We start from the raw sequence: 15,253 nt of genomic DNA, 5'->3' as shown, positions 1-15,253 counted from the left end.
CATAGAGAGAGAGAGAGAAACACACACACACAGAGACACACACACACATGACGTATGTAATCCGGTATAGATAATGGACGGATGGGATACAGATCCCTATATTTTACGACATCCTACTCCTCTGAGTTAAGTTTTTTTTGGCTCTAACATCCATAAATAAATAAACAAATAAATAAATATTAGTCTGATGTTTAAGATATTCTTAAATAAACATTATTTTTATATAGACTGACACAAACATCATCACGGTGGTCTTCACCATCTTCATCTGCATCATAATCGTCGTCATCATCATTGCCATCATCAATAATATTGTCATTATTAATACTATTACTACTATTTTCTTACGTAATTTATTTTTATTTCTACATACGAAGTTAGTCCATTTCCGTGCAATTGTCCAACGAAGCTATGCAAATCGCTAAGATTAGTGAATCTTTAATTCACGCGCTCCATTGAAAATCTTCAGACTTTCTTTCACTTCTTTTCCAGTGATTTTTTTCCAGACCTCATGAAACTCTTCCATTTCCTCTAGTACTTTTTCTATTTTTCTATATTATACATACAGCACAGACGCGCGCGCGAGCACACGCACACATAAAAACAAGTGTACACACATTCACTTACTCACATAAACACACACACACATAAACACACGTGTAAACACACTCACTTACTCACATAAACACACACACACAAACACACGTGTACATACACACACACAAACACACAAACACTTACTCATATAAACACACACACATTTGTGACACACACATATAAGTACGTACATATATTTTACACACATCTTTCACACACACACACACACACATTCTTATATAACATTTATTTTATTAATTATGTTTATATTTTTAGTAATTAGTTCAACTTATAATGAGGAGTGCTACCAGAAATTAGCTTGTGTGGCGGCTTAACTATGTTGGAAAAACTTGACAACCATTTTTTTTATTATTATCACGCGCTTTTAACAATTTCTGCTATCAAAACCACTGGTTCTAGGCAAAAAGTTACATTAATTACGACCAGATGGCTGAAATAGTTTTCAGTTAAAATTTTTTCAAATATATTTAGAGATTTTGTTTATTTTAGCAAAAATTTTCATTTGGGGGTCCTTTAGCCCTAAAACTCTTCCTTCCTTTTGCTTACGGCTCTGTTTATAACAATAAAACAACCGACATTGTCTCACGGAATAAAATTTATTCTGCAGTCTCGATAGTAAATAAGAGTTAACCGTCAAGATGGCCACACCACAGCGATAAACCATTCGACATTCCATACATTCACCGTTGTCATATTTTCATAATTATTATTCAGTCATACTTAAAACTATAGAAAATAATACACACACACACACACACACACACACATATATATATATATATATATATATATGTATATATATATATATGTTTGTATGTGTGTGTATGTGTGGGTGTATCTATGTAAGTATCTATAAGTATACAAATATATTTCCATTTTTTGGCGTGCACAAAAAATGTTTGCTCAGACGACTGTGTAAGTTTAAGCACACATAGCCGTACAATGGACATACAAAATGTGTGTATGCGTGTATGTATATTGTGTATGTATGTGTGTGCTTGTGTGCATGTGTGGGTTTGTATGCAAACATTTGCAATGTTATGTTTTTCTTCTTTGTGTATATACAAACATTTGTCATCATTTGTCCATCCACCTTATGATGCTAGTAAGGAATGTTTTGTTTGCTCATCTGTTACAATACTTGTTTGTTTATTTGTTTGTTTGTATGTACATATGTATGTATGTTAAAACCAAAGCATGATGAGTGACACTGAACCGTCAAACATCAAGTAACAAATGGATTAACACTTTGATTTGTCGTTAATTGCACATGTCGGCATTCAGTTGGATATTTTCAAGCACACAGACACGCAGGAACCGCTGCAACAAGCACGAAATGTGGTTAGTTGCGAAAAACAGTTCCCTGCTGTCGCCTGATCTGACGCTGATCATTTTGCATATGTATGTATATATGTTTGTATTTTGTATGTTTTTGTATTTTTTCGTTTGTATGTGTTTGTTTGTGGTGCATATTTTTGAATTTATACGTTTTATAGCTGTTCTTTTTACATGGTTTTGTCCTGCATTTTATACCTATGCAATTTGATTCTATTCATTAGTCTGATATATCGTATTTATATGCGTTTAAATTTCGGTATGTCTGTACATCTATATACAAAATTATATATACAAAACTGTATATACAAAACTGTATATACAAAACTGTATATACAAAACTGCATATACAAAACTGTATATCCAAGATATACAAAACATACAATGATAACGTACAAAATTGTAAATACAAGATTCTACACGCAAAACTGTATACACGATGTTTTGTATGTTTGCTGGTATGTTTGTCTTTGCAAGACTTTGCTTTTAGAGACATACTGATCTTCAAACGGCCTTACAATTTAAGTTCAGAACATTTTTCATCGATTGTTATTACGATAATTAAATCAAAAAGGAGAGAGAAAGAAAGAGAAAGAGAGAGAGAGAGAAAGAGAGAGAGAGAGAGAGAAAGAGAGAGAGAAGAGTTAACGAACGCAAAAAGGCGTGACACTGGCCATGGACTGTTTTGTGACGAGCAGCTTTTTAAAACATTTTCAACTAAACAAAGATGGCTCCACTGGTGTTGTTCCTTAAATAACTTGCAATGTACATCTCATCTATCTCTGTCCACTGGTATATTCTTATCTTCGCAAGAAACAAAAATTAAAATATCGGCTGTGAATGGGAGGAAATTTTGCTAAAAATTATTAACAGTGCAACCTTGGGTTCATTTGTTAATTTTATACTGATTTTCCCATATTTCCATGGCGTTGGTGATGGTCAATTTTATTCATCAATGATATTCATTCACCCATTAGATCACCATAGTCAATGATATTATGTCATATAATAATTTAGCATTCTATTTTATTTAAACTTATTTAATTTAATTTAATTTAAATTTTACTTTATTAAATTTGTATAATAGTAAATAGCCATCATCATTATCGTCATCGTTGCCATCATCGTCGTCATCACCTTCATCATCTTCTGCATCATCTTCATCATCTTCATCTTCATCATCATCGTCAACAGGAGCGACCTGTTGTGATCAATGCATGGTAGGAAAGTGGATTAATGATGTGTGTGTGTGGTGTGTGTGCGTGTGTGCGTGCGTGCATGTCTGTCTTTCTCTCTCTATCTTTCTGTGTTTGTTTGTTTTTGTGTGTGTGTGTTGTGTTGTTGTGTACGTGAAGCTACAGATGCGATACGTATGAGTTTGTCATAAATCCGAGTTTGAAAAACTTTGTTAATAATAATAACAACAACAACAACAACAACAATAATAACAATAACAACAACAATATTAATAACAATAACAACAAAAATAATAATAATAATGTTAAAAATAATAGTATTTAACAGCAAGTAAATAAATAAAAGCATGAATGAATGAAAGAACGAACGAACGAACGAAAGAATAATTGAATGAAATGGATGAACGAGTGATTAATATGGATGATATTGTAGTGGAAATAATATAAATCAATGAGTAATATGTCAAAGAACAGACCACACAATAAAAAAACATCAATAACATTAATCAGAACGACAACAGCAACATCAAAAAATAATAATAACAGAGATACACACACACACACACACACACAGATACATACAGACACACAGGCTTACACACAGGCATACATAGACACACAAGCATTCATACACACACATTTACATGCATGCATGGTGAAGGAGAAGCGATCCATCATTTGAGGACATGCCCGTGTCGATATAGCCTGCAATTTGCTTCAGCAACCATTCAGTGAAAATCCAGCCATACCCTTCTTTTTTGTAAAAAAAAAATACGGATGGAAAGGGGAAAATAGTGGAATGGGGAAGAGAAAGAAAAAATGAAAGAGTGGGAAAGAGAGAAACAGAAGGAGAAAGAAAAATGAGAAAGAGAGAGAGAAAGAGAGAGAGAGAAACAGAAAGAGAAAGAAAAGTGAGAGAGAGAGAGAGAGAGAGGGAGAAAGAGAAAGAAAAGTGAGAGAGAGAGAGGGAGAAAGAGAGGAAGGGGTAATTAAATATAAAAAAATAAATGTTAGATAAAAAACGAACAGAAATAGAAAGAAAAAAAAAAAACGAAAATTGACTGGAAAGAATAAGATGAAGATAGAAGTAGAACATAAAATTGAGATACCGAAGGAAATAGAATGAGAGAGAGAGAAAGAGGGAGAGTCTATGGTATATATCTGCTAAAAAGACATTTTTCAAATTTTCTTCTACAAAATATTTGTGGTAGCTATCACCTTCATTGTTACCCGTTTATCATCACCACCACCATTATCATCATCATCATCGTCGTCATTATCATCATCGTCATCATCATCATCTCAACCATCATCATCGTCATCATTGTCGTCGTCATCATCATCGTCATCATCATCATCTCAACCATCATCATCAATCATAATCAGCACCACACACCCTGGTATTATTTTTCTTTTTAAATTTTTTATTCAGAAATAATTTCCGAGTTTTGCATTATGTTGATGATGATGACTATGACGATGGTGATGATGATGATTATGATGATGATGATGTTGTTGTTGATGATGTGTTGTTGATAGTGTTTTAAATATTGTTATAGTTGTTGCTACAGTTGTGTGAATGTTTATGTCACCATCTTCCATATTTCACGTCAAACTACACTTTTCTTGGGTCTGACGATATTAACAAAGCAGTGCCAGCCAAACGCTGATTAGTACTATCTCTTTTCTGCCGTACTAACGACTATTTCTTGTACTTGTACTCTACTCTTACTACCACTACTACAAAAAATAATTTTGCTTCTACCACTGCTGCTTCTGGCACTTTTACTACTAACGCTGCTACTACTACTACTACTACTTGGACGACTACTACTACTACTTCTACCAGTACTACTGTTACTACAACCACAATTATTTTAAATACTACTACTACTACTGCTACTACTATTACTACTACTAATACTACTACTACTACTACTACAGCAGCAGCAACAACTACTACTACTACACTACATTACTACTGCTGTTGCTTTCTTAAGACCGCTGGTATTACTCCTTTTTTCAACTGCTTCTTCTACTAAGACTGGCAAGTTTTTATTTATTTGTTGGGTTCCATTACGTTGCTAAATTTTTTTTTTAAATGTCGAGTTGTTTGAAAATTTTTAATCGAACTTTTTACCTATTTAAATTTAAATAAATTTTGGTTATACCGGTTTAATTATTGTGGTAAAAATTACAAAGAACTTTAAACGGCAGCGGCATTCTAATTATTTTAACAACAAAATAACGACTTGTAACAGGGGAGATACAAAACATTAAAACTTCGTCAGGCTCTTAATCTGAACTATCATTCAAATTACCTACTTAACAAATTAAAAGTGAATCAGAGTTTGAAAACTTAATAAAAACAATTATTACAAATATCAATTAATGTATCATTTTATAACTATTAATTAGCTCAGTCGGCAGAAGTGTCATGTTTCCGACTGTGATTGCATGATCACCTGGTTTGATACTGCCTGTTCGAAACTCAATGACTATTGTCTTCTGTATGTCATAGTAGTAGTAGTAGTAGTAGTAGTAGTAGTAGTAGTAGTAGTAGTAGTAGTAGTAGTAGTAGTAATAATAATAGTAGTAGTAGTAATAGTAGTAGTAGTAGTAGTAGTAGTAGTAGTAGTAGTAGTAGTAGTAGTAGTAGTAGTAGTAGTAGTAGTGGTAGTAGTAGTAGTAGTAGTAGTAATAATAGTAGTAGTATTAGTAGTAGTAGTAATAGTAGTAGTAGTAGTAGTAGTAGTAGTAGTAGTAGTAATAGTAGTAGTAGTAGTAGTAGTAGTAGTAGTAGTAGTAGTAGTAGTAGTAGTAGTAGTGGTAGTAGTAGTAGTAGTAGTAGTAGTAGTAGTAGTAGTAGTAGTAGTAGTGGTAGTAGTAGTAGTAGTAGTAGTAGTAGTGGTAATAGTAGTAGTAGCAGCAACAACAGTTATAGTGGTAATAGCGATGTTGATAGCTTTGTATAGTAGTAATCCGCGTAATACAGTACTTGCGAGTGTAATGTGGGAAGTTGTGGGTAGTATAGCCATTGTGACACGAAAGTTTCTATACATAATGTTTATATCATATATAATTATAGATCAATTTGTAGGCAGTAATAGGTATGTCCGAGTTGTGCGGTGAGAAACATAGAACTTGGAATGTTCATATCAATAAGCATTTTGTCGTAACGTATAAAAGAAGTTTATATTATAATATCTATAAAAAAACTTTTCAAAAAAAATCTAAAAAAAATGTAACGCTAAATAATTCGATATTCCATGTTATTCATCAAAAAGTTGTTGTCGTAATAAACATAAAACATCCGCACAGTCCTTATGCGTTTTTTATCTTGGCAATTTAGAATCTTTTTTTCGGGGTTGTAAAAAATTACTGGCAATAAGCAATCGATGGATAAAACCTGGCTTTGCATGTTAAATATATTTATGGGAGTTCTTCTGTGTTTTCCTTTGTATGTGTGTTTGTGTGTGCATATGTATGTACATATGTGTGTGTGTATGTGTGTCTATTTGCGATGAGAATAAAAACACAGAAATAACTTTATAATTTGTTTTAATTAGTATTGTATTGCGCGTATTACTACTATACACAGCTATTAACAATGCTATTACTACTAATACTGTTGCTGCTACTACTACTACTGCTGCTAATACTGCTGCTGCTACTACTATTGCTGCTACTTAATATTGCGGCTACTGCTGCTACTTCCATTGCTGCTAATGCTGTCACAGCCGCTTCTTTCATTACTATTGTGATCAGTATTCTTGAGAAAACATTTGTTTGCGACCATAGATAAAATATAGCAGGCAGCATAAAAAGTGAATTTATCGTGCAGACGATGAGCGATAATAAGGGGGGATTCCGAGTGAAATTGAGTTTTGTTCGTTGTTTTGTTGTTGTCGTTATTATTGTTGTTATTATTATTATTATTATTGTTGTTGTTGTTGTTGTTTCTTATATGGCAGTTCGTCCTTATCACGACACGGCATTCTCAGGGAGATGATGAATTTCAACGTCAGAAATGATTAAAACCTGCCCGCCGATATCTTAATGTACATCTTCAAGCTGGTTGCATTTTCATGATTGCATTCTTTCAACTTATTTTTTTTCATCACTGGATTGTTTTTTTGTCGCTATTGATATGTCCATATTATTGCTGCGTGTGTTTGCGCATGTGTGTGCGTGTGTGCGTGTGTGTACGAACTGGTTTAATTTTTATTTTTTCAAGCTTTTGTGTTAGCGAGAGTGTTTGTGTTGATGTGTGAAAGGTGCCGACCAACCAACCAACTTCTCCGTGAAAACTCCTGCTACAGCAGCAGCTGCTGTTGATGATGATGACGATGACGACGACGATGATGGTGATGATAATGATGATAACCCCTGTATTCTAAATCTCAGCTCCATCCTTTAACATTCCCAAATTCCAATCTTTTGTTTGTTTTAAATAGCGTTTATACTGAAAGAATAAAAATAATTTCAGTTGTTTTAATCGCGTTTACTTGAATAATAATTTAATTGGGTAAATTGTTTTATCGAAAAATACAATAGAGAAAAATTTATTTGGCTTGGCAAAAAATTACATATAAATATATATTAAAAAATAAAAAGATAAATATATATATATATATATATATATATATATACTTATTTATTTAATAATAGAAAATGTGAACAATGTAACTGAAACTGTAAACAATGTGACTAAAGAACATAAACAGAAAAAAAAAACAACACAAGCTTCAGGCATAAACAAACATAATTTCATTCAAATGAAACGGAGAATAAGTTATGCATGGATGCATAGCAGATGTATGTAAGTGAATGTGCGTGTGTGTGTGTGCGTGCGCGTGTGTATGTGCGTGTGTGCGTGCGTGTGTGTGTGATAAAACTTTTGAATGAATTTTTTGTCCGTTCACTAGCGCCTTCATTTAATTATGTATGGTTCAATTCTGCTTTTTCGTTAATTTATCTATTTGCCATTTTTTCAAATTTTATTATTCAGTTCAATTTATAACTTTTTTAATTCACTCATTCATTTTTTTATTATTCATTTGTTCGTTCACTCACTAACCAACTCACTTGTTTTTTTTTTCATTCATTCATTCATTCGTTCGTTCTTTCGTTTGTTCGTTCGTTCGTTCATTCATATATTCATTCATTCATCCATCCATCCATCAACCAATACACACATCCATCCATCTCTAACCAATCATCAATCATCTAATATTGATCTGACGCTTAACATGACTCTTACCATATTTTAATATTAATAATAATAATAATAATAATAAGATAATAATAACAATGATAATGATAACAATTATTATTATTATAGTATTTATTATTATATATTTACATTTTACTTTTGACAAAATAGCGTCATTTTTTCTCTTGAAATGGAAAATTTTTAAAAATGAAAAATAAATCACATTTTCAAGTATTTCCTCGTTGACACATCTTAAGAATATCATCTGAGGTGAGATTAACTGGTTGAAATGAGGTGAGATATATTAGGCATCGGATATTAAAAAATATGATATATGATATGATATCTTTCAGATGTTAACATGACAGCTAAGGAACATATTATCACTATACTATTTATAATAACTTATCTTTTTTAAATATACCTAATGGGACAGACAGACAGATGGACAGACAAACGGACAGACAGACAGATAGATAGATAGACAGACAGAGAGACAGACAACAGACAGTCAGAATAATGTGGGTTCAAGAAAAAAAAAAGTTTATACGGAAAAAATTAAAACTTCGTAGTGGAAACTAAGAAAAAACCATCAATGAAATAAAGATTGACTTTTTCATCTTGAGCTCAAAATAGAGTAAAATTTATTGCTAATGATTATTATCAAGTCAAGCAATTTGTAGAAAAAGAACATTTAAAAGAACATTTAAATTGTTTGTCTGTTTTAGTTAGTAAGTTTATGTTTGTTTGCTTGTTGATGTGTTTGTATGTTAGTTTGTATGGATGTTTTTGTAGGCATGTTTTTCATTTGTATGTATTTTGTTTGCTCAACATTTTATAGCTTTTTTTACAGAAAAAGAAAAAAAACACTCCTAGTTTGTTCGATTGCTTGCAACAGTTTTAAAACGTTATCTCCAATTTCACACGAATCTTGTTAAGTTTGTGTACGTGTTTGTGTGTGTGTTGGTGTGTGTTTATGTTTAGGTGGGTGTGTTGTTATTCTTGTGTGAATTGGTATTTCAGCTTTTTGTACTTTCGTTTTTAAGTTGTATTTATGTACGTAAATTTGAATAGCATGGATGTCTTTGTATATTAGCGTGGACCGATGCTTGTTTGTATGTGTGTATATTATACAGTACGCCCAAGTTTTTTTTCGTCTGTATTTCCAAAGTGTGTGTAGGTTTTTTAGGTGTTTGGTGTGTTGTTTAATTGTAGATACGTGCATCACTGCTCTATAAATTCTTTTTAAAAATTAAAATTTAATACCGTTTAATTCTAAATTCATTATTCTTATTATTCATTGCATATCATTGGCCTAACTTTTGGCATAAAATTAAATGAAATAATAAAGAAATTTTATTGCGTGGTCTACGCATGACTAGATTCCCAATACCTTCTTGCTAGTACTTAAATACGCACGTATGTCGGTATCTCATGTGAAATGGCATTTGATGCTATTCGATATAACATGGTACTTGATGCCATTCGATATCACATGGTACTTGATGCCATTCGATATAACAGGGTAACTGATGTTATTCGATATAACAGGATATTTGATTTTTGTATTTTATACAGAAGTACTGCGATGTAATTCTCAGCCGTAACTTTTTTTCTCTTCGTTCAGACAGACAACACAATTAATACTGTCTTTATCTTCCAAGATTGATCTAAATTAAAATGTATACAAAAATATACAAAGATGTACAAAGATACACAATGATATACAAAGATATACAAAGATATGAAAAAGTATACAAAACTGAAGATATACAAAGATATGAAAAATATACAAAGCCAGAGATATACAAAGATACAAAAAAATCTTCTATTATATAATTAAAAATATACAAAGATATATATATACAAAGATATATAAAATTATACAATGATATAAACACACACACACGCACAAAATATTCGTGACATATGTCATATTGACCAAAGAACTGATTATGAAACGAATGATTAATTATCTTTGTTTGTCTATATTTAATCTTTCCTTCATTAATCATCTTTACTACCACCATAATTTTTGAATGGTTTTTTATTCATTTATTCATTTTTATTAATCATTCATTCGTTCGTTCGTTCGCTCGTTCGTTCGTTCGTTCATTCGTTCATTTATTCATTCACTCAATCATCTGACAACCACGTGCCTGGCGATAGTTTTTGAGTGTGGCCAGCATGTTTGTTCGCATCTTCAACCTGATCTGCATGATGTTGCTGATTGGACACTGGAATGGCTGTCTGCAGTTTCTCGTCCCCATGCTCCAGGAGTTCCCGGCCAACACCTGGGTCTCCATCAACTCCCTCCAGGTGAGTCTCCTCATCATGGCCCTCTCATGTTTCGATCTTATGTTCTGTTTTGTTGTGTTGTGTTGGACCGACTGGCCACCAGCATGCTGCTTGTTGTTGAGTGTGTGTGTGTGTCTTGTTTCATGTGCCATTCGATATTACGTATGATTGGTTAAGGTTAATGTTGATAACTTATTTTCTACAACGATGTAAAATGTTTTAGATCCTAAACTGATGCTATATTTCAAGTTTTTAAGTTTTCAACTTACAATAAATTTAAATATTTCTAAAACTCCTCAAAAAAAATTTAACTGACCATTTCGCAGCGCGCTCACTGGACAGAGCAGTACACGTGGGCGCTGTTCAAGGCCCTGAGTCACATGTTGAGCATTGGTTACGGCAGATACCCCCCACAGTCCACCACGGATGTCTGGCTGACCATCGTCAGCATGCTGTCCGGCGCAATTTGTTACGCACTGTTTGTCGGACACACGACAGCCCTCATACAATCTTTCGACACTTCCAAGAGACTCTACAGAGAGAAGGTTTGCTCAATGTTCATCTTCCTTCGTTTTGTTGATGTTGCTTCATCTTTTCGCTGTTGCTGTTGTTCTTGTTGTCGTCTTTTATGGCATTTATTTATTGATGTTTAATGGTGTTCGTGTTGTTGTTATTATTGTAGATGTTTTCTTTATTTTTGTTAATTCTGTGTTAACGTGAATGGCTGTTTAAAATAAATAGATGTTAGACAGCAAGCAGTGTGCGCGTTTAATGATGTTTCTTCATCGTAAACACGCATTTTCCATTTTTTAAATTTTGTATTGTACTGTTACGCAGTTTTTGTTGTTGTTCATGATGTTTTTGTTGTTGTTGTTCACGATGATTTTGTTGTTTTTGTTGTTCATGATGTTGTTGTTGTTGCTGCTGGTGTTGTTTATGATGTTTTTGTTGTTGTTGTTGCTGTTGTTGTTCATGATGTTTTTTGTTTCTTCCCTTGGCGAAGCAATTTTTTGCACATTGCATTGTATTGTTCGACATTTATTGAACGCTGCGCGCCGTTTAAACATCTTCTTTTCATCCATTTGTTCCTCCTTTCATCTTTTCATTCCTTCATTCATTCATCTATTGATCCGCGCATCAATCTGTTTATCTGTCTATCCATCTATCTACAAATACGTTCATTCATTCATCCATCTATTCATCCATATATTTACCTATCTACCCACTTATCTATCCATCCATCCAAGTATTTATATATCTCCAGCTATTTATTCTGTCATTCATCCCTCACTCACTCATTCATCTATTTAACCATTCATTCATTTATTCATCCATCCATTCATCCATCCCCACTCTACTTCCAAACAGTTGTTTTGGCCTTTCGTCGTTTTACGGTCCCGTTACGTTGTTTTATCGTTGTTGTTTTTATTGTTATTATTTTATTGTTGTTGTTGTTGTTTTTGATAATAATATCGTTATTATAATTGTAGTTGTTGTTAATGTTATTGTTGTTAATGTTGTTGTTGTGTATTGTAGTTGTTGTTAACGTTGTCGTTGTGTTTTGTTGTTGTTCTTTTAATGAAGTGTGAGGTTAGCAAGATTCGACACGTTTGCATGTGCTTCAGTGGATTTACATCGTAACTTCCGTTGAGTTGCTTTTCAGCCGTCTGTTTGTTTGTGCATGTGTGAGATTGTGTGTGTGTGTGTGATTGTGTGTGCGTGTGAGATTGTGTGTGTGGGATTGTGTGAGTGTGTTATGCGCTTTTGATGCGTGCACATGAAGTGTAAGCCTGTGTATGTGTATGTTTGTGCTATGTAAATTATGTAAGTTAGACCTGGCACTTGTCCGTCTAATTATTTCTGAATATAGAAACCTACATCTGAAAAAAATTAGTTGAAAGTTTCATTTCTTCAATTTTCAAAACCTCAACAAGCTCATCCAATGGTATCAGCCATACGTACGAGTGATACATCGTTAAAATCATTTTCTTGCTACTTATATCATTATATCATATCTCCATAATCACCTTTTCTCTCTCTCCTTCTCCCTCTCTCTTTCTCTCTCTCTCTCTTTCTATCTCTCTCTCTCTCTCTCTCTCTCTCTTTATGTACACTTATCCGTGTGCAGTTTAAGCAAGTGGAGGAGTACATGATGTACAGGAAGTTGCCCCGCAAGTTGCGTCAGAGGATCACGGAGTACTACGAACACAGGTACCACGGCAAGATGTTCGACGAGATATCCATCCTCAATGAGCTGAACGAGTGCTTGAAAGAAGTGAGTGAGTGAGTAGGATGGATGGATGGATGGATGGATGGATGAATGGATGGATGGATGGATGGATGGATGGATAGATGGATGGATGGATGGATGGATGGATGGATGGATGGATGGATGGATGGATGGATGGATGGATGGATGGATGGATGGATGGATGGATAGATAACCATTTCACTACCATTATCATCAGTCTCATTACCTTCATCATCATCGTCATCATCATTATCATCATCTTAACTCTAACCCCAGGAAATAGTGAACTACAACTGCAGGGCCCTCGTCGCCTCCGTGCCCTTCTTTACCCACGCCGACCCCAACTTCGTTTCGGAGGTCGTTTGCAAACTGTGCTACGAGGTGATAATGATGATGATGGCGGTGGTGATGCTGTGGTAATGATGATGGTGGTGCTGTAGCGATGATGATGATGATGGCAATAATGATGATGGCCAACGATGAAAATGATGATGACGATGATTGACCGCTAACAAGAATTGAAATAAAGATGATGATGAGCTTAAGAAGGTAACGTCAATTAAGATGATTAATGTGGCACCACGTTACAAATGGTCCCTCAAAGAATCTTACCATTTCATTATCGTTGAAACATCGTTCTTTTTTGACGGTGATGATTTTTTCATCATCATCGTCGTCGTCATCATCTTTTTCTTTTTTTTATATAAATATTCAATTAACTTGATAAATGTTTGAAAAAAGTATGATGAATGAATGAATGAATGAATGAATAAATAAAAATTGAATGAATGAAAATGAACATTCCACAACACTCCACACTACAGGTATTTCAACCAGGTGATTACGTTATTAAAGAAGGGACCATCGGGACAAAAATGTACTTCATACAAGAAGGTACGCACACACACACACACACACACACATCACACACACTCACACACATACACATTAAATACGTAGAGATAGGCACACACACATACACACACAGCACACATACATATAAGCTTGCATTTGAATAGACACACATACATACGCACAAATACACACACACACTTTCTAACAAACACTCTTAACTTTCCTCAAGGTCCACTCCATACAATGTCTACATCGCATTAAATCTCATTAAATTTTGTTACAATACATTGCATTAATATTGAAATAAACTGCGTTGCAAAACATCACCTTTTGCCATTACATAAAATTACATTATAATACATTACATTACAATACAAAATACATTACATTACAATACATTACATTACAATACATTACATTACATTACAATATATAACATTACTAACTTGCATCTCAGGTATTGTGGACATAGTGACCAAAGACAACGAGGTAGCCACGAGTCTATCTGATGGTTCCTATTTTGGAGGTCAGCTAAATTAGATCGATGTTAACGGTGATGTTATTTTGATAATGTTGTACAGTAAAATTAAATAGATGTTTTGTTACTTTAGTGATTTTAGTCGGTCGAAAATTTTTTAATGTCGCGGGTCAGTAAATTCGAATGGACGTTACGCCTTTTTGTTGATATAAAACTAACCACAAACCAAATTTTAATCGTTTTTTTTCTTAATTTACAGCAATTTAATATTAAAAAATGTAATTTGATCAAAATTGGTAGAAATTTGTTTGCTGACGAACGCGAAGAGAGTGGCAAGCGTGAGGGCAGAAACCTACTGCAACCTCTTCTCCTTATCTGTCGAGCATTTCAACTCCGTTTTGGAGCACTACCCTGTCATGAGGAGGACCATGGAAACTGTGGCTGCCGAGAGGTTCTACCGCTGGCTGATTGACTGGCTGATGATTGTGGTGGATTGGTTGACTAGTTGGTCGATTGATCGGTTGATTGACTGTTGGCTGATTGTTTGGTTAAATGATTAATAATTTTTCAGGAACACACACTCACACACACACTCACACACACACACAAACACACACACACACACATACAAACACAAACACACACACACACACACACACACACACACACTGCCCACACTTAAAATTTCAACAACCACCATCATTACGACACAGACTGAACAAAATTGGGAAAAACCCAAGTATGGTAAGCACTAGAGAAAATTTCGAGGAGGACATATTTGTCGTGAACGAACTCATCAAACAAACGACGCCACAAGAAAGGTTGGGCTGGAATTTTCATCTCTAATCAAATTAAAATTTTCAAGTTGAATTTTCGTGTTGGAAATTAAATTTTTTTTTTATTTAATTAAATTTTTTTTAAAAATAAATGTTTTTGCAAAAAAATAAACGTATCATGAATTCAAAAAATTTTTTTAATCAAATGTTTTCTTAGTTCAAATTTTTATT

General features: G+C 33.6%; 1 protein-coding gene across 1 annotated transcript in view; it reads left to right on the top strand.

Annotated features, from left to right (window-relative positions):
- Positions 1–15,092, top strand: part of HELRODRAFT_63471 (hypothetical protein) — a gene marked incomplete at both ends in the record, with an annotated part of 24,142 nt that extends 9,050 nt beyond the window's left edge. The window contains 8 exons of the mRNA XM_009011487.1: positions 10,534–10,683; positions 10,989–11,207; positions 12,791–12,937; positions 13,190–13,294; positions 13,738–13,807; positions 14,226–14,294; positions 14,547–14,697; positions 14,960–15,092. Coding sequence (XP_009009735.1) covers positions 10,534–10,683; positions 10,989–11,207; positions 12,791–12,937; positions 13,190–13,294; positions 13,738–13,807; positions 14,226–14,294; positions 14,547–14,697; positions 14,960–15,092 — 1,044 coding nt within the window. The remainder of the gene's footprint in view (positions 1–10,533; positions 10,684–10,988; positions 11,208–12,790; positions 12,938–13,189; positions 13,295–13,737; positions 13,808–14,225; positions 14,295–14,546; positions 14,698–14,959) is intronic.
- Between the last annotated feature and the right edge of the window lie 161 nt (positions 15,093–15,253).

Source organism: Helobdella robusta (genome assembly GCF_000326865.2).
Source record: "Helobdella robusta unplaced genomic scaffold HELROscaffold_1, whole genome shotgun sequence".
Taxonomy (NCBI): Eukaryota; Metazoa; Annelida; class Clitellata; order Rhynchobdellida; family Glossiphoniidae; genus Helobdella; species Helobdella robusta.
This window is presented reverse-complemented; position numbering and strand designations above follow the sequence as displayed.